This window comes from Ambystoma mexicanum, chromosome 4q, assembly GCF_040938575.1.
Source record: "Ambystoma mexicanum isolate Mex_15411 chromosome 4q, UKY_AmexF1_1, whole genome shotgun sequence".
Classification (NCBI taxonomy): domain Eukaryota; kingdom Metazoa; phylum Chordata; class Amphibia; order Caudata; family Ambystomatidae; genus Ambystoma; species Ambystoma mexicanum.
In genome coordinates this window covers 378034777-378062150 of record NC_090928.1, presented here as the reverse complement: position 1 = coordinate 378062150, position 27374 = coordinate 378034777, and the positions used below count along the sequence as shown (strand labels likewise).

General features: G+C 48.0%; 1 protein-coding gene across 8 annotated transcripts in view; it reads left to right on the top strand.

Moving 5' to 3' along the window:
* CEP170 (centrosomal protein 170) overlaps window positions 1-27374 on the top strand; it is a 1733932-nt gene that overhangs the window by 1364078 nt on the left and 342480 nt on the right. For 4 of the 8 annotated variants that reach the window (XM_069607948.1, XM_069607946.1, XM_069607952.1 and 1 more), the window contains one exon: window positions 22720-22927. In XM_069607948.1, coding sequence (XP_069464049.1) covers window positions 22720-22927 — 208 coding nt within the window. The remainder of the gene's footprint in view (window positions 1-22719; window positions 22928-27374) is intronic. The other 4 variants (XM_069607951.1, XM_069607953.1, XM_069607950.1 and 1 more) reach the window with 3 other exon arrangements.

The window sequence follows — 27374 nt, the reverse complement described above, 5'->3', positions numbered from 1 at the left end:
TGAAAGAGTCCATTGTTGTTGTTTTGGATTTGGGCTTGGGTGACGACATCACTTTCCTTAGGGGCAGCGTGCGGCTTTCACTGCCCGATGGGCACCTGTATGGTTGCGGGACCTGCCTGTTGTGTGGTCTAGCCAATTCAGCCCAGTTGTGGGCCTTGCGGAGGAGCGCCGCTGTGGAGTACCGTCTCCTGAGCCCAGTCTTTCGTATGCGGCCAGTGCTTATGTCACCGTGTTCCGGGTTCCCCGCTCACTCCCAGGACCAGGGAAGCAACCGGCTCAGTGGGTTCAGGAGGGAGAGGGATGGTTACCTTTAGCCTCTCCAGTCCCGTCTCTCGGTCGGTTGTCGGGCTCCGCAGCGCCGATCCAAGTGTGACCGGGATCGGGGTTTGTAGCGATGAGCGGGACGTGCAGGAGGAGCAAGCGGAGACAGTTTCCCGCAGTCTCGTCACTCACATAGTGGGGCCGTGGGTCGCGTTGGAGTCCGCCATCTTGGGTGTGCAGGGGCGCTTCCTTATCTCACTCGCTTCCGAAGTCGCTGACCCCGATTTCCCTCAGAGGTCGGGTCACAGCCGCAGGAAAAGGGTTCCCCTCCGGCAGGTGTAGTAGCACAATTACTGCTTAGGTTGGGAGCCGAGTTCACGCCTCTCACTTGAAGGCGCAGGGAGCCCCGCAGGCCGCCGCCATCTTGGTGTGTAGAGGCGCTTCCTTGTTTCGTTCGTTTCCAATGTTGCGGACCCCGTTTTCTTCCGGAGATCGGGTCGCAAGTGCAGAAACAGGGCCCTCTCCCAGCAGGTGATAACTGCCCGGTTGTTGCTCAGTGTGGGAGCTGAGTTCACGTAGCTCACTTGAAAGCGCGGGCAGCCACACGGGACTCCGCCATCTTGGGAGCATGGGGGTGCTTCTTCTCTTGGCTCGTTTCTGGCTCTGCCAACTCCGTTTTTAACGGGAGTTGAAACGTTTCGGTGAAAGGAGGTTCTTCTTTCAGCAGATGTTGTTTCCGTGATGATTGCTTGGCGTTAACAGCTTAATTCAGGCAGCAATAAGGATCGCGGACAGGAGCTTCACTGAGGTGCGACTTCACAGCATGCGTGCTGGCCACGCCCCCCCTCAGATTTTTTACTTCATATTTCTCGTGTTGGGAGTCTTCATGTTTTGCTTCTCTATATCCCTCAACTTTTTGCATTTATTTGCCTATTTTTGCAAGAATTTGTCTTGATTCTTCATCTTCAGGCACGTTGTGACTACAGAGGGCAGGGGTTTGTTGCCATAGTTATGCCTCTTCCAGGGATTGCAGGTCCAAAGAGCGTGCTCCCACTGACAAAAAGAGGTCGATTCCATTTGAGGATGCTTCGTTGGTGAAGATCCAAAAGAAGGCAAAATCGTTGCACGCTCCGCTTTCTTTAACTGTCGCCACAGATGCAGGACCCAGATGGGAGAGTGAACAGTCACCATCACCGGCTCCGTCAATGGTTAGCCTACCAGCAGACGGGCTGGTTTCATCCGCAAGAAAACTGTTGACACGATCGGCCAAACACAAGGCCTCGTCAAAAGGCAAGTTGTCCAAGGACCCGTCATCGGCTCCACCACCATCTACTCATCAATGACTTCATCCATCAAGACCAGTGCCCCGTCGATGAGTACCTCGTCCACAATGATTGATCTTTCGTCCACACCTTTGATCACACCAAGGGGCTTGTTGTCGACTGTCACTGTTGCCACTACAATGGTTATCAAGCCTAGGGTATCCTTACCGCCAAGACCCAGTGGGCGGTTACGACAGCAGTTCCTTCAGTGATGGCACTGTTTCCTGCTCTGCAAGCTCCAAACATCGCCTCTTTCACTAAAGGCTCAGATTTAGTGAGGGACATGCCTCCAGCTAAGGATTTTCGTAAGGATTTTCATCAAGACCACACCACATTTCACCTTGACCCATCTGGGATCCCCCAGGAGGTCTCCAGTATGCTACACCAGTTCAGTGGAGGACCTACCATACTCTGACCAGGATGGTGGCCAAGGGGAGCCTGACCACATTATGCCAATGCCTCAGCAAAGGCTGCCATTTCATTGTTCTTCTCTGCCTTTTAGCCCTTCTCTCCTGGGCCCAGCTCCACTACCTGCGCCAAGGGACATGTCTTTGGACATTTTGACCATCCTGCACACACTGGTGGCTGAAATCCATCAGCGACTACCCATGCTCCCATCGAGGAGTCCTCTGAGGCCTTTTCGGGCTCAGCCGATGCCGCCTCATCCGTCCCCTATCACCCTTCAGCCATTGCCGGCTGCACTGACCCTGTGGTGGAGTACATTGTTTAGGCTGACACCGATACAGACACAACAGGTATGCAAGGCACGGATGACTACGGTGATTACGTTCCTGTGGATGGGGAACCTCGAGGCGTCAATGTGCTCTCCAGGGCCTATCAGCTGGACAAGGTTGGGTCCTTCCTCTCCATGAGCTATAGGGCTGCGAAACTGTTCAACCTATTGCCAGAGGAAAAGAAAAAGGAAGGTTTCCTTTTTGAACGACGGGAGTCCCCCGGGAAGACCATCGCTTGAGTTCTTCTGTTGGATGACATTTGGGAGGATAGCTTGATGGTCATGATCGCCCCTAATACCTGCGAAAAGGGACCGCTTAGAAAACAAGTATCTGGTACCGGGCTTAGCCGCTAAGTGCCTCAGATCCCACCCCTCGCCAGACTCCGTGGTCTCGGCTGACGATAGGAAGAGGTCCTCCAACCAGTCTTCCTAGTCTTTGGTTCCTCCGACCAAGAGGGTAACAAGCTGGATGCAGCAGGGAAGCACATCATCACGACAGCAGCATTGACAATCAAGGCTACCAAAGCCCTTTCCATTCTCTCGAGGTACGACCGAGCGTTGTGGTATTAGTTGGGGCACATCCTGAACTACCTCCCAGATGATAAGAAAGCAGAGGACCTGGCTTTTTTCCAGGAAGGGGAGGTGGCCTCCGACCACGCTATCTCTGTTGCCTTCGACATCTCGGATTCCAGCTTTCACCAGATGGGCAATGGCATAGCTCTCTGCTGCCAGGTTTGGCTCAAAGCCACTAACTTCTGCACTGAGGTGCAGACAAAGGTAGTTGATGTGCCGTTCGATGGCGACAACCTCTTTGGAAAGGCTGTCGATGAGACTCTACAAGCCATAAAGACTTGCACTGAGATGGTGCATTTTTTAGGCACTCTCCAGCAGAGCAGGGCGTCCTTTTGCTCCTCAAAAGTGGGGAGTCTCAAGGTTATCCAAAGGTTTTACTTCCCCCTCCCGTCTGCCCTCCCATTCAGCCACCCAGGAGGCTTATAGGGGATGCTTCCAGACCTATGGAAGTGGCAGCCAGTGTCGTCCCTTCTCAGTCAGGACACAGATGCCGAAGCGTCCCCTCCTCCCCCCACTTCCGCACCCCAGTGGAAGGCCGGTTATTGCAAATTGTTGATCAGTGGCAAAAGATCTCCATAGAGAAAAGGGTGCTCAATGTCCTTCTACAGGGGTCTGCTCTGGAATTCCAGGACAAATGCTCTCACATTCCTCCTGTTCTGCAACAAGTACTGCACGTGGCACAGCTGTTAAAGGAGGTTCAAGCCATGCTAGGCAAAGGGGCGATGCAACCAGTCCCTCAGCGCCTCTGGGGCTCCGAAGTGTACTCCAGATACTTTCTGGTAAGGAGGAAGTCGGGAGGGTGGAGAGCCATTCTAGACTTATGACACCTCAACAAGTTCCTCAAATCCCAAAAGTTGAGGATGGTCATGTTGCAGCACGTGCTCAACCAATTGGGGGGAAAGATATTTTTCTTTGAGACCCTAGACTTGGAGGATGGTTACTTCCACATCCCCATTCATCGGAAAACACCAGAGGTTCCTGTGTTTCATCATTCAGGGGCGTCATTACCAGTTCAAGGCCCTGCCCCCCAGCCTGAAATCAGCCCCAAGAGAGTTCACCAAATGCATCTGCGCCGTAAAGGAATCCACATCTAGCCCTATCTCGACGATTGGCTCATCTGATCCCTCTCATGCGCCGACTATCCAGCACACCGAAGAGACTGACCAGGCCCCAACTTCTCTGGGGTTCTTGATAAACTATCCAAAGTCCTTTGTAGAGCCATCCTAGACCGCACTGTTCCTGGGTGCCCGCCTCAACACACTCTCATGCTTAGCGACTCCCTCGGACGAGAGGGTGAATCCCATCCTGGGACAGGTACAGTGGCTATCGACGGCTTCCGTTGCAATAGCCCGGTGGATCAAGATCCTGCTGGGGATGATGTCCTGCTGCATCCATCTGGTTCCCCTCTTGCAGGACGTTCTTTCATATCCCTGTGTATCGAGCGACAGTCACGACCGACTCCTCCATCAAGTGTTGGAGGGCCCACACAGAACTTTCTCCCGCCAGAGGACTGTGGCTCCCAGAAGAAAAGGAGTTGCACTTCAACATCCTGGAACTGCGGGCCGTCTTCTCGACCCTCAAGTCTTTTCACCCTCGGCTCCAGGGGAAGGTGGTGCAGGTCTTCACATACAACACCACCATCATGTTTTACATCAAGAAGCAAGGCTAGATGTGCTCCACCGCCCTCCTCCTGTAGGCACCGAATCTGTGGCGCTGTGCCATTTCTCAACGCATGTTTATCGTCCCATTTCACCTGGCAGGCGTCCAGAACACCATCGCAGATTCTCTCAACAGGAAGCTGTAGTCCTCCCATGAATGGGAGCTTCAGCAAGCACAAGTGTCTCATCTCTTCAACAAGTGGGGTCTCCCTCAAATCGACCTCTTTTCGACAGCTACCAATGCCAAGGGCCAAAAGATTGCCAGCATATATCCTCAGCCAAGGAGTCTGGCAACGCCTTCTCGTTCCCTTGGAAGGGCCTATTCCTGTATAATTTCCTGCCGATTTCACTCTTCCTACGAGTGAGCAACACACTCAGATGTTGCCACTGCAAGATGATCCTCATTGTGCCGGCATGGCCAGAGCAGATCTGGTATTCAGACCTTCTCCATCTATCGGTGGTTCTAGCCAACCAAACTGCCTCCACTTCCAGACCTCCTCTCTGGAGAAGAAGGGTCTATGCTGCACCACTGTCAGGAATCCACGTTCTAACACTAAGCATACATCATGTCTCTCTCATATACCCAGTTCATCATTCAAACATCCTGGGAGTAATGCCTTACATCCGCTCCAAGCACTACTGCGTTCACTGACCATACCCAGGTTTAAGCATGTAACATCTTTCCTGCGGTGTACTCACTACAAAGCCCATACTCCGGTGTGTATCCGTAGGAAACGACGCTACGCTACGGTACGGAGTGGAGGTTCCCATGGAAATGTTCAAAACAGCGCCTGCCTGCTAGGCAACGTTCGCCGTTCGGGAGTCATGTGATGTGTTCCTGTGACACATAAGCACCCCCTCCCGTTCCGCGGTGCTTCTGAATTTGCTTAAGTACTTTGTTTACGTATTATTGTATCTCTTGGATTACCTGGTTTACCAAACCCTGCTTTCGTCTGGATTTCGCTTGCCTGCTCCTGCTCTGGTACCGTGCAACTACTCCCGCTTGACTTCTCCTCGTTTTGACTCGGAAAGTTTCTGGACCTGTGTTAGGCAGAAACCTGTGCAGTTCCCTTAGGGACCACTGCAAAAAGTTTAGGACTACAGGAGTAAGCAGTAATCCCAATTGGTAGCAGTCTGCACCACCCAGATTTACCTGGTAGCTGTGGCTGAGCAGTCAGACTTCTCTCAAGAAGAGTTGGGCAGTATATAGAGTATACACAATAGGGCTAAAAATACAGTAGAACAAGCAAACACTGACCAGAGCTTTGGTATAGAAGTATATAATTATTTATTTAAAAACATACTTAAGAAAATACACTGGCACTAATATATCAAGCAAGTTCAAACACAGTCACTATGTATATACACCTCCCTAGTTAATTATTCGACAAGTCTAGGTTAAGACACCACTTATTTAGCAAAACAGAGGTGAGCGCGTAACCGTAGATGGCACTCCAATAATTTGTTTAAAAAGGGAGAGAAAAGGCAGAATAGGAAAAAAACACAGTACCAACACTTTTAAGAAACCACAGCAAGTCAAGAAAGGCAGGGTCTACTGTAGAGCAAAAAGTTCATAGGCCAGGCCCACTCTTGGAGAGAGCAAGGCGGAATGTGCCCAAGATCACACAGTGGAAATGCACTCAAAGTCTTTGCAGAAAAGTGAAAAAGAGGTTGGATCAGTTCAGAAAGGCAAAGTTAGCAGGTCTGAGGTCAACCCAATTAGAGAGTCAAGGATTTACGGGACACCTTGGACAATCTGTTGCAAGGGAGACCAGGCGGGACACAGTACCTGAAATGGTGAGAAAGCTCCAGCGGTGGCAGTTGTTCTGGCAGCGGGTGCAAGTCGTGGCTTTGACCAGAGGAAGAGATGATCTCGACGAGGAAGAAAGCTGGAGGTCGTTGCACTGCCAGGGAAGAAACCAGCTGCGGAGTTCCTGATTAAAAGGTACGACCCTTTTATTCGCGGTCGTGGTGAAGCGTGGCTATCCGGCCGCCGGGGTGCTTGGCACGGGCGATTCGACCACGAGACGTCCAGGAAGGCGAAAAAGGCGAACTGGTTGGTCCCACCAGCTCAAAGGGAAGAAGACTCTCCTGGAAGAAGATCTCCTCTGTCGTCGGGGAAGTGGTGAGTTCGTACAGCAGGGCTCCACCAGTGGTGTCGTCGTTGTAGATGGCTCAGCTTCTCCCCTCTTCGGATTCTTTAGGTCCTGTGGCGACTTCTGAAGTTCCAGTCCCTAAAGCCCTGCTTTTATGCAGAAGAACCCCCATTCAACAGCCTAGCTGTCGCTCAAACATGCTGAGCCGGACGGCTCACCACTGGGCCAATCACACAAGAGTGCGACTTGAGTTACCAAGGCAACTCCGTCCAGGGTGCCTAATCCCCCTCCCACACATCCTGTAGACCCCAGACAGAGTGACACCATTTGGAGGGCTTCTGTGGAGAAGCCCGCCAAAAAGTGGAACAAAGGGCTCGACTTGGGTTAGAGTTTCATAGGCGAACACAAACGCCATTTTAAAACCGAGTCCTGGCAAAAAGACCCAACCGGGGAATAAATATTAAATAAATAACCCGGCAGTATCTTTAACATTGCACCAAAAAGTGGTGCGTTTAAAATCAATGGGAAAATCCCGTAGGAAATATTCTGGTGGAATATTTTGCATGGTATCCACTGCCACCAGCCAGAAACTCGACAAGGGGGGGACTGGACAGTGCCCCCTTTGTAAAACAGACCCAGGGGCAATCGAATTACCCCTACCAGTACTTCCACAATATGATGGTTTGTACTGGTTCTGTTCACAATTTGAGACTAGTAAAGCCAATGGTGACTTTACATGCCCTGGGAGACAGTAGTCAGTCCCAGGGTATGGAGTCTGTATGTTTGGGGGTCACTATGACACCCCTGTGTTACTGCACTGAGGGTGCTGTGTAAAACACATACCAAAAAACACATTTACAGTCAAAGGACATTCTCAAATCATGCCTAAGAGTGGGAGAAAAAGAGTCTCACTCTTAGCAGGAGAAAAAATAAACCCCAAAAAATCCAGCAAAGCTGCTGGGGGACTCACTAGGTTTGGGAAATTAGCCTTAACAGAGAATTCTCCCTAACAACCTGGCCTTGTCTTGCCCTTATCTGCTTGTTTGCTGCCTTCGTATGTCTTCAATGCTACTACCCGGAATGCTAACTGGAACTGCTTTGGTTACTCGTCATCTGCATTGTTTGTTGTACTTACGTATTCCTCATTGGACATCAATATTCACCTTGGAAACTCCTACGTTCATCTGGTTTCTTCGCCACTCGGCGTACTTGTACTTTTCCCACTGGAATCATCGGCACACTGAATCTGAGCACCCCACGGAGTACCGCGCACCAAGCAAGTGGCTGCTACTGTGCGTCGTATTCCTCGTCAGGCATCTTGGTTCTGTCGGAACAGTGTCCGGACTTGAGACATTCCGCCTAGGCGTCCTTGTTTCGTCGGGAATAGCCTATGGGGTTGCTCTGCTTCTGCCATAGCTACTGGTCAACATTAATCTTGCAGAAGTCGGACCCCACGGTAAGCTGTTACTTGGGGCCTATTGTTTACCCACGCATACCTGAATACAGGGTTAGAAGCAATTTTGGGTATTGTTTTGCAGGTTTCTTGCACCATTAGGAGATGAATATACTTGGTAGACTTACATATTAGCATACAGTCCAGTCCTTCTCAGCTAAAGGTTAGTTTTCAAGATTCTATTCTTTAATAGATATTATCCTTCAGTTCGAAGTGTTAACCATTGTCCCTCCTCTCTCAGGGTCTTTCTTCAAACTGCGCTCCTGGGATAGATCCTGCTGTCTTATTTGTAACGCAGACAGTAAGTTATAATGTTCGGAAGAATCTGTCTTCTACACTAAGAGGGCAAGTGGAGACGGATTATGACAACCACAGCCTAGCGTCTGAGCTTCACTACCTGTCTCCTGCAGCCCTAGAACTTGGACACTATTTGCTGCCTTTAGAATGCAGGCAAACGCCTAAGGCCAAGGGAGTTCGGCCTGAGTGTCTCTGTCGGTCTGGCTGGGTCATCGGCAATGCCCCACTATGTGTGGCCCCACCCCAAGGCCATCCAGGAACCCCAGATGCCTGTAGCATGTTCCCAGAGTCCCATTCTTTGCAGGAGAGGAAACATGCCCCAAGATGGTCGCCGCAGTGGCAGCTCCCAGCAACATCAGAAGCACCTGCAATCGGTTGATTGGCCGATGCTTGTAATTTATGGGCACCAGCACCTAGCCGGCAGGTGATACCGGCCACCCACAAGGCTACCACCTAAGGCCAAGGGAGTTCGGCCTGCATGTCTCTGCCTGTCTCCGCCGGGACTACACCGCCTTGCAGGTCCGTACATCCAGAGGAAAAGCTGCTACTCCACAGATTGCCTCCTACAACATACTGCATCATGGAAATTATTTGACCTGGATTTGCTGCCATCCAGTAGTTGTGCCTGGTTCCACCTACATTTGGTGCGGGTGGCCCATCTCAACTAGCATGGAAAGTAAGCACCCTGGCTCACAGACAGTGTTTGCTCCCACTGACCCTTATCCAGAGCAGGAGTGCGGCCCTCCCACCCCCCGCTGCATGCTTTTCCCCCAAAGCGACCTCGCCATGCCGCTCCAATCAACGAGCTGTGCTTCCTATGCCCCTGACCACGATGAATATCATCCCACCTCACCCAGGCACTTGTCGTGTCGCACCCACCTTCCTCACCTTGCCATTGGATGCCAACCACCGACTGATCCCTCTCCACTGACTCAACTGTTCCAGATGGTGAGTATCGTCATGGCTCACAAGCTGCCTAATCATGCGGGCATCCCAACCTCCCTATTCCTACCCACTGTGCTTCCTCCATGCAGCCATGCTCTATCCAAGCTTGATGCTCACACACCAACGTGCAAAAACTGGGTAAATAGTCCTTGCCTTCTTTGGGCACGAAACAAGCATCTTCTCACGTGTCTTATCAGACATAATCTGAGGATCATTACACCTATGCCCACTCACCAGAGAAATTATCAGTTACCCTGCAACACTCAAGCTCCCAAGAACTTCACCCTTTGCCCACACACCACAGAAGGCTGCACTATGTGTCCCAAGTGTCGCGACTTGTGGACGTAGTTGGCGGCCTGATCAAAGAATGATCACGCTTTCCATGTACCAGTCACCCTGGCCTCCAAACCAGTTGATACCTTAACCTTTGCATCTGCATGGCATCTGCTGCTCAATAACATTGTTTGTTATGTTATGCAGTACCATTGACACCAGAGTTCACAAGGTCTCTACAACTAAGCCTGCTTTGGTAAAGGATGTTACTCCTGTCCTGTGTAACACATTAGTTAGCTCTGCCATTGATACCAATGCGAACTATGTTGCTTCTGCCTTGTTCAGTACATTTGCTGGTGATGCCCAAGTGGTTTGCCTTAGGTCTACCATTGATACTTAAGCTGATCATGACAATGCCTTATCCTCGGACTTAACAGCCTATGCAACAAACCATACAGCATGTGCTCATTCCAAGATTAGCAGACCTGCTGCCTCACCCAAGACGACATGATTGCACCCGGAGGAAACAGTTGCTGCCTCCTCCCCTATTGGCACAGTGCCTGGCTCACTTCTCATGACCATCTTTCCAACTGATCCCCAGCCCTTGTCCAACCCCAACAATAGCAGCCCTACAGATGAAATGACCAGTGCCATGGTCAAGGCAATTGGACTCCCCAGCCCCGACTTTTTCATGTCAGAACCTCACAAAGAAGCACTAATCAATGCCAGGTCATTACTGGCACATGTACTAGATATTTCTGGCCTCATCACCTCCAACCACTTAGACTTCCTGGCCATTACAGAAACGTGGCTACATTCTGCCGCCGGTGCCTCGCTTTCCCTGGCTATCTCAGAAAACGACACTATTCACAGGAAAGATAGACCAACAGCAAATGGGGGTGGGGTAGCATTCGTTGTTATAAAAGCGCTTGCCATCAGAGTAATAAGCAGCCCAGTATTCCAATCTGGAGAACTCCTGTCGATCAAATTGACTCTCTCCCATACAGCCACTCTTAACCTTCACCTGATCTACAGGCCCCCAGTGCCAATATTGTCATTTGAGGAAGACGTCTCACTACTCTCCGTAGAGGCCAAACCTTCCTGCTCTCCTAGGCGACTTTAACCTAGGCTTTAATGACCCCTCAGATGTCATGCACTCTCATTAAAATCTATAGAAGTATTATGCTTCTCCCAATGCATTCTTGAGTCCACCCACAACAAAGGCTGTACACTATATTGGCTTGCAGAATGCAATTGCAACATCCAGATACTCTCCAATCTGCCAAGCCCTTGGTCAGATCACAGTGTAATCTCCTTCTCCATCCCTGTGAGAAACGCACCCTCACAGGCCGTTGTAAGGAAGATGTGGTATCATTTGTGAAGACAGACACAAATGATGCACAGTTCAAGGGTGTTTATTGAACAGTATGGGTTAGAAAAACATTTATCTGGCTCTATATATTTAAAGATGGGAGTACGCTCAACCATAAATTAATAAATAAAACAGTCCTTGTGATGTCTGTCAAAACAAAATGGCCTGTAATAACAAAACCTATTGCCTGCCCTTACACTATTACAAACACATGTGCTTCGCAAATATGTATGTAAAAGAAAACAGTGTCCAAAAATAATGCATCAGAATGACGGAGTATTACGGTTCCCTTTCCCACGTTTTCAACATGGGATAAGGTGGCCTACTCGGGCTGTAGAACACACTCTGGCTTCTTGGACGCGAGGATGCAGTTCAGGACACAGTTCAGGGCCTTCCACAGAAAAGTCTCTTATTCACATAAGTCGTCTCTGGGTCGTAGGATGCTTTGAACGCATACAAAACCAGAGTTCACCAACTTAAAGATTCACAAATTTCATGGTTTCACTGTTCACCATGGATCTGCCTCAGCTGGGCTCGGACCCCCTTTAAACACAGTAGGTATCCCTCTTTCGGGCTCGGACCTCCCAATAGATCACAGTTCAACAAAAAGTTTACATAGGTCTCCCTCTGTCTGCCTTGGACCTCTCAAAGCTTTAACAGTTCACATAGGTCTCCCTCGGCTGGGCTTGCACCTCTCAAAAGCAAAAAGTTCATATAACTCTCCCTCTGTCTGGCTCAGACCTCTCAAGGTATCAAACGTTCACATAGGTTTGGACCCGCAGCAGCAGCACTTGGAGGAGTTCCCTTCCACAAGCTTCAAATCACATTAATTCCCAGGTCACCCTCTGTCAGGCTCGGCCTCTTAAGCTTTCCCGCTGCCTTACAGCTTCACAACCTTTCTGAGAGACTTTCAATTGGGCTTGCGTTCTCTGGCGTACCAGTCCAATACTTATTATTATCTTGTGCATAACCTTCACTTTGAGTGGATTGTGTCCTCCAAAGTATTCCTCATCTTAGATGTATTCCATCCAGCTTTGCTGCTCTTCGGAAATTTTTTCGGCAGAGGGCCCCGTGTGTCAATGTCGAGTCGATGATCCCTCGAAGGCCTCCGTCGAGGGTGACGTCATCGGGTGTATAAGTAGCACGCGTGGCGTCCGTTGGCCTCAGTTCTGTTTTTCCGCAGTTACGTTGCTTCGGACATTCGGCGCGCCTCGAGTTCTGTCAAGAAATATAACGAGAAGTAATTATGTCCTCGTCATCGACGCCGACCACGACCCCGAGATTGGGTTTTAAGAAATGCAAGTCGTGTGGCTCAAAAATGTCGATCACGGGCCCGCACCATGAGTGTTTGTGGTGTCTCGGGGAAGGCCACGACATGGAGGCCTGTTCGAAGTGTCAGGCGATGACGGGGAAGGCCTTGCGAGAAAGGAGAGGAAAGCTACAGGTAGGTCGGAACCATCGAAAAGCCTCTAGCGTCGAGTCGAGACCCGATGAAGAAAAATCTCCTCGACGCGAAAGGCATCGATCTAGATCCCGAAGCGATTCTCATCGCTCGTCTTCGTCGAAGAAACGACGCCATAGGTCTCCCTCCACCTCGTCGTCAGACGAGTCTCCGAAAATTAAATGCCCCACAAAACATTTGTCTACCGAAGAGTGGGAAGCATTCAGGGTCAAAATGATGGAGGTGTTTGAGAAGGCGAAGCCTCGGTCCGTGCCTTCTTTGGAAGCCAGCCGGGAGCGTCATCGTTCCGACACTCGCGCGCCCTCGAGCCCGGGTGATCGTAAAAGGAAGGATAGGGAACCTTCCAGGACGCCAAGCGATAAACGCTCAAGTCGAGTCGACCGCTCGAGGTCACCGACGCCGTCCGAGACCTATCACACCTCGAAGGGAAAACCGTCGAAGGCCGCCTCGAAGCAGACCCTGCCGATGACCACTATGTCATCGACGCCTTTATCGATATCGACGCCGAAACCTTCTGCGCCAAAGGCTCCAACCAAGCCAAGGCAGCCAGAAAAAGAGAAGGAGAAAACTACAAAACATGTATCTTCTTCAAAACCTGGTACTACACCTCTTCTTCCTCCTCTCCCAGAGAAGGTTTTCAAGCCTCTCCCTAGGAAGGAGTTTTTCAAAAGGTTTTTCCTCAATTTTTGAGGAACAGGAGAGATCCGAGGAGGAAGATGTACCTTTTGGACTGGAATATGGAACCCAAAATGTCCCAGAATGCTTGATATCAGAGGAAAGCATAATGAGGGATTTGGTGGAGTCCTTACATAATGCAAGTGGCGTTGACACCTCTCCTGAGAATGACTTTGGTAGACCAGATCCAGGAGAGCATGCCAATCCATTTTACCGTCAGTTAATGACCAAGGTGGTAGATTACTTGGGATGGGCTAGACCACCAGCCCAATGCGTCTAGGACGATTTAACAGACATATTGGACCATGGTCCCACTGAAGACCCAGTACTACCTTTTCATGGAGCCTTACAAAACGGGGTGGCCAAGAATTGGAAAACTCCGGATTCTATTCCTCCGGTAAATAAATCCCTCGCATCAATTTAAAGAAGTCTCAAACGACACCTTCCCAACAGCTTCAGTACACAGGAGCTGTATTAGACACATCCTTGGGAAAGAGCTCGCCTCCCAAGACGAGGGCTCAAGACATTTTTCAGATGGTTTCCAAATTCCAAAATGCCCAAAATCTCCAGGCTTATGACTTTTTAAGGTTGCTCAGCTTCATGGCATCCTGCATCTTTCTGGTGCCAGAGGCATGCTTGAGGATGAGATCCCTTCAATGGGCCCTAAAGACTCGGTGGTCCCAGTTCTCGGGTCAAATGACGGACCTTTTTCAGATTCCGAACAAGGTCAGACAATACCTTCTATGGTGGACCTGTGCAGAGAACATCCTAAAGGGAGAACCTTTTTGACAACCATGGCCGGAGATCACAGTAGTGTCGGATGCCTCACTCCTGGGGTGGGGTGCACATGCCATAGATTTGACAATAAACGGTTGTTGGTCTCCATCGGAGTCTGAACTACATATCAACCTTTTGGAGCTGAGGCCAATCAGACTAGCGTTGAAGGTCTTCCTGCCATCTGCCAGGGGAAAGAATGGCCTGATAATGACGGACAACACAGTGGCCATGCACTACCTAAACAAAAGAGGTGGTGTGGGGTCACTACCCCTGTGCAGAGAGGCAATGCAGCTCTGGTATTGGGCGATTCAGGAAGGAATCTCTTTAACGGCAGTTCATCTAGCCAGGGAAGAGAATATGACGGCAGATGCTCTGAGCAGACATAGCACGCTATCCCACAAATGGGAATTGGCTCAGGAAGTCCTTCAAGAAATCTTCGCCCTTTGGGGAACCCCTCAGGTAGACCTATTTGCAACCAGTACCAACCGAAAATGCGAAAGGTATTGCTCAAGGGAATTTCCCCCGAGAGGAGCCCTGGAGGACTCGTTCGTGGTGGATTGGAATTTCCCACTATTGTACGCGTACCCTCCGATTCCCGTCATTCCTCAGGTCATCAGGAGGCTGAGACGCTTCGGGAACTGCATGATCCTAATTGCTCCGGATTGGGCCAGGAGAACGTGGTATCCGGACCTTCTAGATATGTCCATCTGTCCTCCAGTATGACTTCCTCAGAGAGAGAATCTTCTCTCTCAAATGGAAGGTCAGGTTCTCCACCCAGAGGTCAGAACTCTCAACCTTCATGCTTGGTATCTGAAAGGTTGAGATACAGGGATTGGAACCTTCCAGATGATGTTGTGGAGGTGTTGCTTTCGGCAAGAAGGCCAGCAACAAAGTCTCTGTACCGTCGCCGTTGGAAAAAGTTTTGCAACTGGTGCAAGGAAACGAATGTCGATCCTTTTCTATGTTCTATTCCGGAAGTACTATCTTTCCTTCTGACCCTAGCACATAGAGGTCTGAATATCGGAACAATAAAAGGTTACATTGCAGCGCTTTCCATTTTCAAGCGCTCATCGGAAGAATGCTCCTACTTCCAAATTCCTTTGATAACACAATTCTTAAAAGGTCTCACTAATGTGTTTCCTCCTCACCCATTTCAAGTACCGATTTGGGATCTAAATTTAGTCTTAACATTCTTAATATGTGCCACTTTTGAGCCTATGCACACGTGTCCATTAAGATTATTAACATGGAAAACAGCCTTTTTAGTTGCTCTAACATCAGCAAGAATAGTGAGTGAATTGCAGGCACTGTCTTCTGGGCCACCCTATACTGTGTTCGATAAGGACAGAGTTGTATTGAGGGTTGAACCATCATTTTTACCGAAGGTAATATCTGAGTTTCATTTAAGTCAGAAAATTGTTTTACCCTCATTCTATCCTCCACCTCATCCTTCTAAGGAGGAAGAAAGATTACACAGACTGGACCCAAAAAGAGCTTTAAGCTTTTACATCTCTAGACGTTCTAGGCTTAGAGTGGACAACCAGTTGTTTATAGGCTACACAGGAAGAAAACTGGGTCAATCAGTAACAAAACAGACAATTTCACGCTGGATCGTGCTTTGCATTTCAGAATGCTACAGACTAGCACAAAAAGACCCACCAGAAGGGTTAAGGGCTCATTCCACTAGAGGCATCGCCTCTTCCACAGCCTTTCAAAGAGCTGTCCCAATAAGGTCCATTTGCGAAGCAGCAACTTGGTCTTCACTTCACACCTTCTCAAAATTCTATGGCCTGGATGCTTCCCAGTCTAGAGAGCTGACGTTTGGAAAAGTAGTGCTTTATTCCGCCATCTAAAGGCATTGGTGGGATAAAATCTGACCCCTCCTCCAGAGGAACTATGCAAAATATTGCTTTGGGAGCCTATCTAAGATGAGGAATACGTTGGAGGACACAATAGAAGAACAAGTTACTTACCAACTGGTAACGTTCTTTCGATTGGATGTTCCTCCAACTTATTCCTCATCGCCCTCCCAACCTACCCCTCTGTAGATTTTTTCCGGGTTATTGCCATCTCAAATCTCGCAAGGCTGATACCTGTCTGCCGGCACAATCTACACAGTATAAGATCACAGATACAAAAGTGGGGAAAAACAGAACTGAGGCCAACGGGCGCCGCGCGTGCTACTTATACACCCGATGACGTCACCCTCGACGGAGGCCTTCGAGGGACCATTGACTCGACGACATCAACGCACAGCACCCTCTGCCGAAAATTTCCGAAGAGCAGCAAAGCTGGATGGAATACATCTAAGATGAGGAATACGTTGGACGAACATCCAATCGAAAGAACGTTACCAGTTGGTAAGTAACTTGTTCTTCTTGGTAGCTGTTGCAAGCACTCCAACACACAGCCCAGACTTTCATTGTGCTCTCTTGACTCACTGGTCATGTATGAAGGCTCCTTGCCTCTGTGACTTTTGATGTGGAAATCAAGGCTATCCGTCTCGTTGCATCCGCGCCTCTCCAACTCTGCTGTTCACCCAGGAGGCTGGCTTGCAACTTTCTAGCACTGCTCTTCTTTCTCTCCAGCTGGGTTGGAGTGTGTAGCCCTCGCGGCTTCTGAGACACAATGGTTTCTCGCAAAAGCGATCTCTGGTCTGTAGATTCTTGGCCCTCTAGCCTGTTGCTCTCCTCTGCCTGGCTAGCTACCGCTCTGGAAGAGCCGCTCCTTTTTGTGCACTGCCTTATTCTGTTTTTATCAAAAAGAATGCAACCGTCTTTTTTGCTCCCACGTCACTAGCTCCCCTTTTTGGCACTTTGGCGATTGTGGGAGTTGCTGTGGGCCTTAATGAGATGTCCATGAGGTCAGAGTCTCACCAACTGCTCCTCAAAGGCCTGGGCTTTAGTTCTGTGCCCAGGGAGAAGCTCTGGCTTGGGCGCTGCCAGGTAGTCCCCAGCTGCCCCTAGTTTGGCTGCCTGGAGTCATAGCTTCCTCTCCATACTGCACCTTTTCCTATGCTCACAGGCACAGCAAGTAGGCAGTCCTCATTCCTCCAGGCCTTCCAGGGTCTCTCCAGCTTGAATTCTCTCCTCGTGGCCTCAGTGTACCATCCAGCATCCCCAGCTCGCTCAGTGTTCCTGTGTGTTCCATCTTTTATACTCTCTGGGAGAGTCAACTAGCATGAGGTGTGAGAGTGGTTATAAAGGGAGGCCTGACCTCGTTAGCGGGACAAAATGGAGACTGCCCATAGGAAGTCATGGTGCATTGGTTCCTATGGGTAATCTTCGTGGCTCGGGGTTTCCTCTTCCTCATCCAGTGGTTTATGGAAAAGACAGTGTGGATGCATTGTGGGAGTTGTAGTTTTTCCGAGTGATTATGGAAAAACTATGTGGGTTTTTGTCAGGGTGAAGGGGGGTAAGTGTATGATGGTGGATAAATGGGTTTTTGTGTTTTTACAGAAAGGTATTGGGGCATAATGGGACTTTGTCGACAGTATCCTATTTCAAATGAGGGACTGTTGGGTGCGATATGTTGGAAAAACGGGATACCACGTCTCACCGGAGGGCTCTCCTCCCGCAGTCCCCAAGGACCCACAGCCCAGGTGATCCTCCCCGGTCTGCCCCTAAGGTTGGGATCCAAGAGAGATGGCCTTCCCCAGGCCACCTGAGTCAGGGATCCCTGGGAATAGCCGGGGAGAAATCTCAGCTTTCTTACACTGCTCTGACTCTACCTACCACCTCTACGAGAAAGGCATGTAACATCACTCCCGCCAGTATCCTCCCACTACTGAAGCCCCTCACTTTCCTCTTAACCTCCACTAATGATACCACAGCAATGCTCGACTTATACGATTTTCTCCTCCAGGCCATTGACAAAGTGGCTCCTCTGGGCCTACGTAAACCTAAACCTGCATGAACACCTGATTCACCACAAAGCTCAAAACCATTCGCGCCACCAAGCGAGCAGCAGAGACAACCTGGACAAAGGATTCCTCAGACTCCAACAAAGTCCACTTCTTTACCATATCTAAAACCTACAAACAGGCCATACTCCAAGCAAAAAAGGCCTCATACAACTATTAAAGCATAGTCCGGAACCAGAGAGCTATTTGCTATACTGATCGAACTTGAGTCACCAGTTGCCCCTCCTGCCAGCTGGTTGTGCAAGTGTACTGCTGTGTAATCTTATTCATGAGCATGTGAATCCATGCAAGACCCCATGCTGGAGAAGGAACACGTTACTTACCTGTAACTCTTGATCTCCAGCATGGGACTTGCATGGATTCACATGCAAAACCTGCCCCCCCCCCCCGGCTCTTCTTAATTCATACTGCCACTTTGCATGTGCTACCAAATCTGAAGATGCCCACCAGGGGTGGAGCTTAGGATGAAGTGTGTCATTGGCTTGGGCAGTATGACCTAAGGTGATGCTGATAGGCTATAGAGGAGAGGTGTAGTTTTTATCTTGAAGCTAAACTGCTTTACATTTAGAGGATTCCCAGCCTGATGATGGGGAATATTTATGAGCATGTGAATCCATTTAAGACCCATGTTGGAGAAGGAGAGTTACAGGTAAGTAACTTGTTCCTTATATGAGTCGGGGTAAGTCTGTTGCACAGGATTCAAACTTGTGTGCAAGGGCAAAAGTAGCTTTGGGTTAATTCCTGGCCAGTTTCTATAGATTGCATATATAAAGAATTACTACACAAGCCATATCACGTGTTCTTTTTAGAACATTATTCTATAGCGAATGCAAAATTTGGTCAATCAGTTATTCGGATAGGTTTGATTGGCAAGTATTTACTTTTTACAGTTTAAAACCGCCTCCCACTCATACAATGCTTGGGAATATTCATATGCAATATGATTAAAACAGCAGTATGATATTTGCAAAAGTAAACATTACAAACTGTAGTGACTTCTGTTCTTAGCATGAGCATGCCGCTCTCCACCCAGCCCCCCCATTTCCTATAACACCTTCTTCTGTCCCCACTCTTTGATATGTAACAACTCTTGAAGAAACTAGGACTGGGGTTGGGAAGCCGCCACATGGACGGGGCCATTTGTGACAAAGGTGCCTTACTATTGCATCTCTCACACACACGCTTTTTTGTGGCATGCAAGCAATAGGGGATGCCGAACTACAGCCACTTCCCCATGATGATCCAGAAGAACTGAACATACTGACCTCTGACAAAACAATTCCAAAAAAGAAATGGCCTGCACCTTTATAACCTCCCCTGACTATGTGATTAAGAAGTAAGAGACTAAACATACCATAGAGTGAAGAGGACATGAAGACCGTTGAGGCAATGGAACATGCAAAAGCAAGTGCTAGACACTACACCAAAGAGCAAAGCTCATGAGAAGGGGAAGAAGCACAACAGAGGGGGAGAGGCTGTGAGACCTGTAAGAGGTGGGACCTGCAAGAGGTGACCTGGAGATGGCAGTTCCTGAATTCTGGAGTGAAGAGGGCCCTGTGAGGACTGTGTGCAGGAGGCACCCTGACTTTGGTTATGCTGGAATCAGGTGGCAGACTTTACCAGCGCACCCAGATTGTTGGATGGCGTCTGAGACCCGATGGCCGTGTTGGCAGTGTGGCAGAGAATCCAGGAGAGCATGCCGCCCGAGAAATAAAGAACCCTGGAGTTTTCACCCCAAAAGTCATGAGAGCACTTGTGAGAGCATGACAGACATGAATGATATCCAGAGAGTCGAGCAATATTCTGTGAAAAGTCGAGAAGCCACAGACATAAACATCACAAGGGAAATCTGACATTAGAAGAAATATGAGGAAACCGTCAAATAGAAGAGAGACAGTGGAGGTGGGAATACATAATTTGGGCCTAATGCTACATTCTAGGAACCCTAATAAAAATACCAAAACATCCATAAGACACTGGGCAAGAAGAACACTTGATTATACAAATTGTAATCCAAGTACCCAAGTGTCAATTAAAGACTGTGAAAGAAGAGGATTTCTGAGGCGACATATTTAGGAGCATCACGAAAACACCTAAGCATCAAGCAGATGGGAAGGCAATATAGGTCTGACATTGCATTCCGGGCAGTCAAGGGAACTTACCCAAGAATAACAAAGGCTTTTTATAACCAGAAACAGCATTCTGAAAACTGTTTTAAAGAAATTCAATTCTGACAAATTAAAAAATAAAGCTTGTAAATAGAAATAATAATGAATGGGAACTTCTTTCGCTGTTTTTGACACACCTGGACGTTTGGGGTAAAAAAAAGGAGCCATGTAGTAAGAAAACAGTAGTAATTAAGGTAAGTATCTTACTTCTTTTACTGTGAAAACTGGCTGATTGGTATGAATTGAGAATAAATGTGTCTTCCCTAATGCTGAGGAACCTGCATCCCAAAGCCTAGAGTATTAAGACTTGCTGCACAAACTTAATAAGAAACAAAGGCAAGTTTTGATTGAGACCACATTACATAGGGGTCCATTGGGACACTCTTTGATAACATTCTTGAAGGTGCAATGCAGTGCAAGCGGTTGAGAGAAGATAAGCCTACATATATCTTTGAAATATCCAAAGTGGTGGTTGTAGGATCACTGGGCCAGGACATTTGATCAATTGTGAGACGATTCCTGGTGAATAAAGAGTTTCTATGGTTACCAACTTCTGAGCCCAACTGTAAGGAACTCATGGTGGCAACAGTAACGACAGACACAAGTGATCACAGTTCAAGGGTGTTAAACACTATAGGTAGGTTATAAAAACATCTAATCTAAATCCATGCTGGGAGCAAGCTACAACCATCAAATAATAATAAGGCAGTCATACTGGCGTCTTGTCAAAATAAAATTGCATATACTAAAAAAAAAACTTCCAGGTGCAGACCCTTCTCGAATATCGGCCTCCCTCCATTGGGTTGACTATGGCTTGTATTCAGAAGATTGCATCTGTTATATTGACTTGTCGTTGGGTGATGGTTTTTCACCCCTGGATCCACCTCTTCCGGGCTCAGACCCTTCTTGAATATCAGTCTTCCTCCGTCTGGTTCACTATGGCTCGTATCCCAAAAAGATTTCAACTGTGACCTTCACAAATCTTAATGTCTTTTTAAACAGTTAACAGTGGACTTCCCTCTGCCGGCTTCACTCTTTGTCAACACAATGTTCATTAGGGCCTCATGCTTTGCCCTATTCTGCAGGCATCCCTCCGTTGGGTTCACGTTTGCCAGCCTCGTCGTTCCTTCTACTTTCTCACTATGTGAGATTATTCCCTTTAGTTTTTCAATGCTTCGGTAGGTCAAAGACTTTCGACTGTACAGGGGATTTTGCTAGACCCCTGTATGAGACTTTGATGTTTCCCTTATGGCTCTCCTAGGGCCTTCTGGTATTGGTAGTTTCAACAAAAACAAGGAATCAACCAGAGTGTCTTGCGTGAGCACCCATGTGGTGCCGAATGCCTCTGCAACTGGTTTTCCCCCAAGGTATTAACAGTTCTTTGAACTTCCCTTATTTTGCCATTTGCAACTTTCGTTCAGCACAGTTTGGTTTCTCATCGGCTCTCCCCTCAACTCACCCACCGGCTGTGATGAACTGCTTGGCTTTTCTTGTCTCTGGAGTCAAGGACGGTACTATGGTAGCAAGCGTCTCTCCCTGGTTTGATTATCAGCGGAGGAGGGCTCTGTGTACTGTTGACATCTGCTGCAACAGACGCTGGCTATTGTTCGCAGTCTTATTGTTCTTTCTACTGAGGCTTCGTGGGTCTAGCCGTTCTAGCCGCCTTTCTCCTCCTCTTGAACTGCCGTACTTGTATAACTCTCTCGTCATGCGTCTGCCTTGCTCGTAGTGTGCTCGATTGCTCCACCTTTTATCCCTGTGGGGAAGGGAAAGGGCCGTCAGGTGTGTGGTTCGGCTCAATTGCCTGACCCTGGTATTGGGACATGTCAGGTAAACGGCTCTGGTGTTTGTCCTTTGTTTGTTTCAGTCTAAGAAACTGTGTCGGAAAAGAGGGCGGGGGTAGAGTTTCTGAGTATTTTACATGGTAGGATGGGCAAAAGGTGTTATAAAAAGGGCGATACCGTGTCTCACCTTTGGTGTCTCACTTACACTCCCCGAGAACCCCCCATCCAGGTGATCCTGCCGCATTGGCCCACTACCAAGAACTGGATCCAATAGCGAGAGCCGTTTCCTGGCCACCTGGATGACAGATACCTGGGAACTAGCAAGTGAGACACCTTCAAGTTTCTCACACCAAGGATGTCACCATGCTTCCAATAAATAAGTGCACAGCTCAATGGTCGCGCATTAAATCGCATATGTGCACATTTTATGTGACACCTGCTGCTCCATTGTAAACAAGATTTTGGTATATTTAAGGTAAATATAAAAAAGGTGATATTAAAGGCAAATTTTAGTTACTTTTGTCCATTCCCAGCCAATACTGAAATCTTTCTTGTGGACTTAATCTCTCCAATACAAGATTACCTCCTCCAGATTGCCTTCCAGGTCCACCTGTAGCTCTGCCAGAATTGAGTCCTTAACCATTTGCTCCAAGGCTTCCCTTTTCATTGTTGGCAATTAGAACTCGTAAGCAATCTTATTCAGTGATTGTTTCTCATCGTTACTGGCTACTCACCATTGCATATTTTCTGTCTATTGGTAAACACCCAACTTGTGTGTGTGTGTGCACATAAATTGCGTCAAAACCCTGCTGATTAACCTTATTGCTTTTGTTTTCTATTCTTTGAGTTACCAAACAGATTATTAAGAAATACTTTGTTATACCATACTGCTATTACGGGATTTCCAGCAATGCTGGTAAGAAATTCTTCTCTTTTTACCCCCTACAGACTGAAGTGCTCTGTTTTATCTTTTACCAGGATAAGTCAAGACTTGGCCCTAATTGCACGGGAAATCAACGATGTTGCAGGAGAAATTGATTCAGTAACTTCGTCTGGGACTGCACCAAGTACCACAGTAAGCACTGCGGCCACCACCCCTGGCTCTGCCATTGATACAAAAGAAGAGGTAGGAGATCTTCATGGAGAAGTGAATAAGGTTCTTTCTTTTCTTTATTACTTTTACTTTTGCTAATTCAGGTTTTTGGACCATATTTGCATGCATTTTGCCATTGGCTATACACTACTAGAAATAATTTCCTTAATGCGCATATCAGGCATTATTTTCTGCTATGCGTGCCATTGAAATGAATGCAAAATGGATCTTAACTGTAGCAGTTATCTCAGATGCTTGGTGCTGTTTACAAATGACAAAGTATGTGAACATCACACCACCTGTAAATTGCCTGAATACCTCTTTATCTTTATCTAAAAGATATGGCATTTTTTCGGGAGGTCATAAAGGACCAAACTGGTAGTATGCCAGAACAGAAAACCTCTTCTGGGTTTGGCCCCTAATCTCCAAAGCACCTTCATTTTTCTGGGACTACTGCCAAAGATCACTGGCCTTGATGCCCAGAAGTATAATAATCGTCCCTTCTGAGTATGAAGGAAATAAACGCATTAGAATGTTGTAGGTTAGGCTCTTCAGTCCAGGACCACAAAGATGCCCTGGAGCTCCTAAATATCAATGAGTGTTGGAGCATCACTCCCAAAGTTTACAGTTTGCATCAAGCAATCAAGTACTATATCCATCTGTAGCCATGCTACTCATTCCCATTTGGTACCATAGAGAGGAGATGAGGGGAGTCAAGTAGCTGAACTTAGCAGGATTCAGGGCAGTAGAGGAAGCAAGAAGGGATTAACTGTAAAAGGTAACGAGAGTGTCACCTAAGCTATCATCGCAATTTCAGTCCCAGGCTTGACATCTGCTTGTGGAGGTGACCTAATGCGGGGGAGTTGCTGAGATGGGGGGAAAGAGTGATCTTCAGAGGAAAGACCTACATCTTCCAATGCCAAAATGTCAGTTTCTAATTTGCACTTATAAATAGATAAGTAAAAGGGAGCGAGAATGGAGGAGGGACAGAGACACTGGAGAGACAGTCTGTCTGTAATAGGACCCCCATCATGTATATCTCCTACACTAGTTAGCATTTACACCTCTATATGATCTGCTGACTCACATGTGTGTATTATTACACAGCTACACAGATGATACATAAATATTATTCACATTGAATGGTAGCGTGGTAAGCAGCCTCATTCGCATTCATACCCTTTTTTTTTTATAGCATTGACACTTGGATGGGCAATAATTAAGTCTTAATAAGTCTAAAGCTGAATTGTTGCTGCTAGCTGCCAACACTCAAAAAGCTAAAATGGAAAAAACACTACTTCGAATGGATTGTGTCCTCCCACGTATTCCTCATCTTATGATATTCGTATCCGCCAGCTTCGTTGCTTCTGAAAAAAATGTCTCGGCAGAGGGCACTGTGCACGAGGTTGTGGCGTCGATGTCCCTCGATGGGCTCCGTACCGACGTCACCATCAGTATAAGTAGCTTGTGCCGCGCCCGTTAGCTTCAGTTCCGTTTTTCCGATTGCTTTGCTCTCGTGAACGGCGCGCTTCAAAATTTTCTTCAAGAAAATGTCGTCTTCTTCCACCCCTTCTACTACCAAGACGGGGTTCGAAAAAATGTATTGACTGCAGATCGAAAATGTCGATTACAGACCCTCAACGTGTTTGTGTTTAGTGCCTAAGTTCAGAACATCGAACCGGTGACTGTGGCTCCTGTCATTCGATGACGGAGAAGGCCCTTCGTGAGAGAAAAGGTAAACTGGTGGTGGGGCGGGAAGCTTCCAAGGCATCTTCGAAGGTCTTGTCAAAAAAATATAAAAAGTTGAGCGATTCGAAGGAATTGGTTCGTCGTAAACATTCTAAGAGGTCTCGATCACACAGTAGATCGAGATGTTCTTCATCTGCTTCATCAAAGAAAGTTAAAAGGAGACATAGATCTCTCTCCTCTTCCTCCGATACATCTACCGAATTGGTAAGATGTCCGACTAAGTCGGATTCCTCAAGAAAATGGGATGAATTTAGAAGGAAGATGATGAAGGTCTTTGAGAATGCGGCCTTGACACCCTCAAAGAAACCTCAAAAGAGCCAGACCCTGGTCGCTCTGTTGGACGACACAGGGAAGTCAGGAACTACTGTGGAAAGATCCAGTAGTAAAGGTGACCATCGAAAATCTCGAATCTACGTCAAATCGTCGAAGACTCATCGAGAATAGAGTGTTCCCCCGACACCGACAAAAAAACAAAAATCGTCTAAGCCCTCGACGACTTCGCCGACGGCTTGAACATCGAAGCCACAGATGTTTTCGACGCCTTCGAAGATTCCTTTGATTCCTTTGACCCAAACTCAAGCACAGGAAAGGAGATTTACTCCTTTAACTAAGTCAGACTTCTTTAAGTCTGTGTCTTCTATATTTGAAGAAAGTGCCTCAGAAGAAGTTGTTTCTCCTTTTGGAGTGCAATATGGTACCAGAGAGGTTCCAGAAGAATTAATCGATACAGAATCGAAAATGAGAGACCTGTGACACCCTTGACTCTGCTAGTGGCATTGATACGTCACCAGAGCTAGAGTGTGCAAAACCTGACCCTGCAGAACATGCAGATTCAGGGTACAGGAGTTTGATGAGTAGGATTGTGGAATACATGGGCTGGGGTAGATCCTCACCCACATCTCATCAGGATGATATGACTGATATACTTGACTAGGGCCCCCAGAAGGACCCTGTTCTTCCCTTCCATAGAGCACTTCAGAGGACAGTGGAAAAAAAACTGGGAGGTTCCTGATACTGCTTCTGCAGTCAACAGTAATTTTCCAAAGTACAGAACTGCGAGTTCTGACCCCGATTACTTAAGGAGGCATCCCACTCCAGAAAGTCTGGTTATTCAGGCAGCAACTTCGTCAAGGCAAACAGCCTATCCATCTATCCCCCGGATAGAGAGGATAAGAAGGTGGATGCTTGGGTCCGTAGGTTCTTTAACTCTGGTAGCATGGCTCTCAAGTCTACAAATGTCACCTGTACCCTTGCCAGGTTCACCCATACCCTGTGGGACTGCATTTTGGCAGCGGCTGATCATATTCCGGAAGGCGAGGAAAGGGAAGGCTTCCTGAATATTGTCAAAGACGGAAAGGAGGCAATGGGGGAATGTCTCCAATCTGGACTGGATACTGCTGATGGTATCATCAGATCCATAGCTGCAAGCACTGTGCTACGCAGATTTGCATGGTTGAGGAAATCGGGTTTGCACCAGACGTGCAGGCCAGACTACTCAACATGCCTTTTGGTGGCTTGAGGCTGTTTGGCAGTAAAGCTGATGAAAGCTTAGAGAAAATGCAGACCTCAAAAGCGGCGGCTAAATCTCTTAGCACCTCTATGCGACAGCCTCAGAAACCTTATTCGGGCTCATATTCCTGGGGAGGTCGTTCTTTTCGGTACTTCTCTTTTGGTCGAGGAAGAGGACAGGCCATACAAAGAGGTAAAAGAAATGTTGCTCGTGGTGGACGAGGAAAAAGTGCAAAACCAGCCTCAGGAACGACATCTTTGCCCTAAGCCGCTTCTGCAGCCGCCTCCAAGTCACTCTGAGGCCTTATCACACAAAACCCCGGTGGGAGGCAGAATCTCACAGCATCTTAAAGAATGGCAGGTCATTACTTCAGAAGCTTGGGCACTGGAGACAGTAGCTCAAGGTTACTGCCTTTGCTTCCTAAAAAGGCCTCAGGATCATCCACCGGGAACCAACTATCCGCTCCTTGTGCAGGAAATTTTAACCCTGCTAGAGAAAGGTGCAATAGAACATGTACCTGTAGCGGAGAGGTACAAGGGTTGGTATTCCCCCTACTTTCTCATCCCAAAGAAGGACGGAGGATTGAGACCCATCTTGGACTTAAGAAATTTGAACAAGTACCTCAGGAAGGACAAGTTCAAGATGGTAACCCTTTCTCAGATCCTTCAGGCTCTTCAACTCCAAGACTGGTTGGTGTCATTGGACCTTCAGGATGCTTACTTTCATGTGCCAATCCATCCCAAGCACAGAAAGTACCTGAGGTTCGCGGTTGGCGGTTCTCACTATCAGTTTCGAGTTCTGCCATTCGGGCGGATCTCTGCCACAAGGGTTTTCACCAAACTGATGTCGGTTGTGGCAGTGAGTCTCAGGAGAGGGGGTATTCACGTCTACTCTTCCCAGGACGATTGGTTGATCAGAGCGTGTTCTCCCGAACAAGCTCACGAACATCTGTCGATCACCTGTCATTTCCTTTACAAAATTGGCTTCTCTCTCAATTTCAAGAAGTCCTACATGATACCATCCCAAAAGCTCCAGTTTATCGGAGCAGTCTTGGATACTTCCTTAGGCAAAGCCTCGCCTCTCGAGGTGAGAGCTCTCCACATTCTGCAGATGGTTACAAAGTTCCAGAATGCCCAGTATCTGCCGGCCTTCGATTTTCTGAGGTTGCTCAGCCTTATGGCATCCTGCATTTTTCTGGTGCCACAGGCTCGACTGAGGATGAGATCTCTTCAATGGGCCCTCAGAACTCAG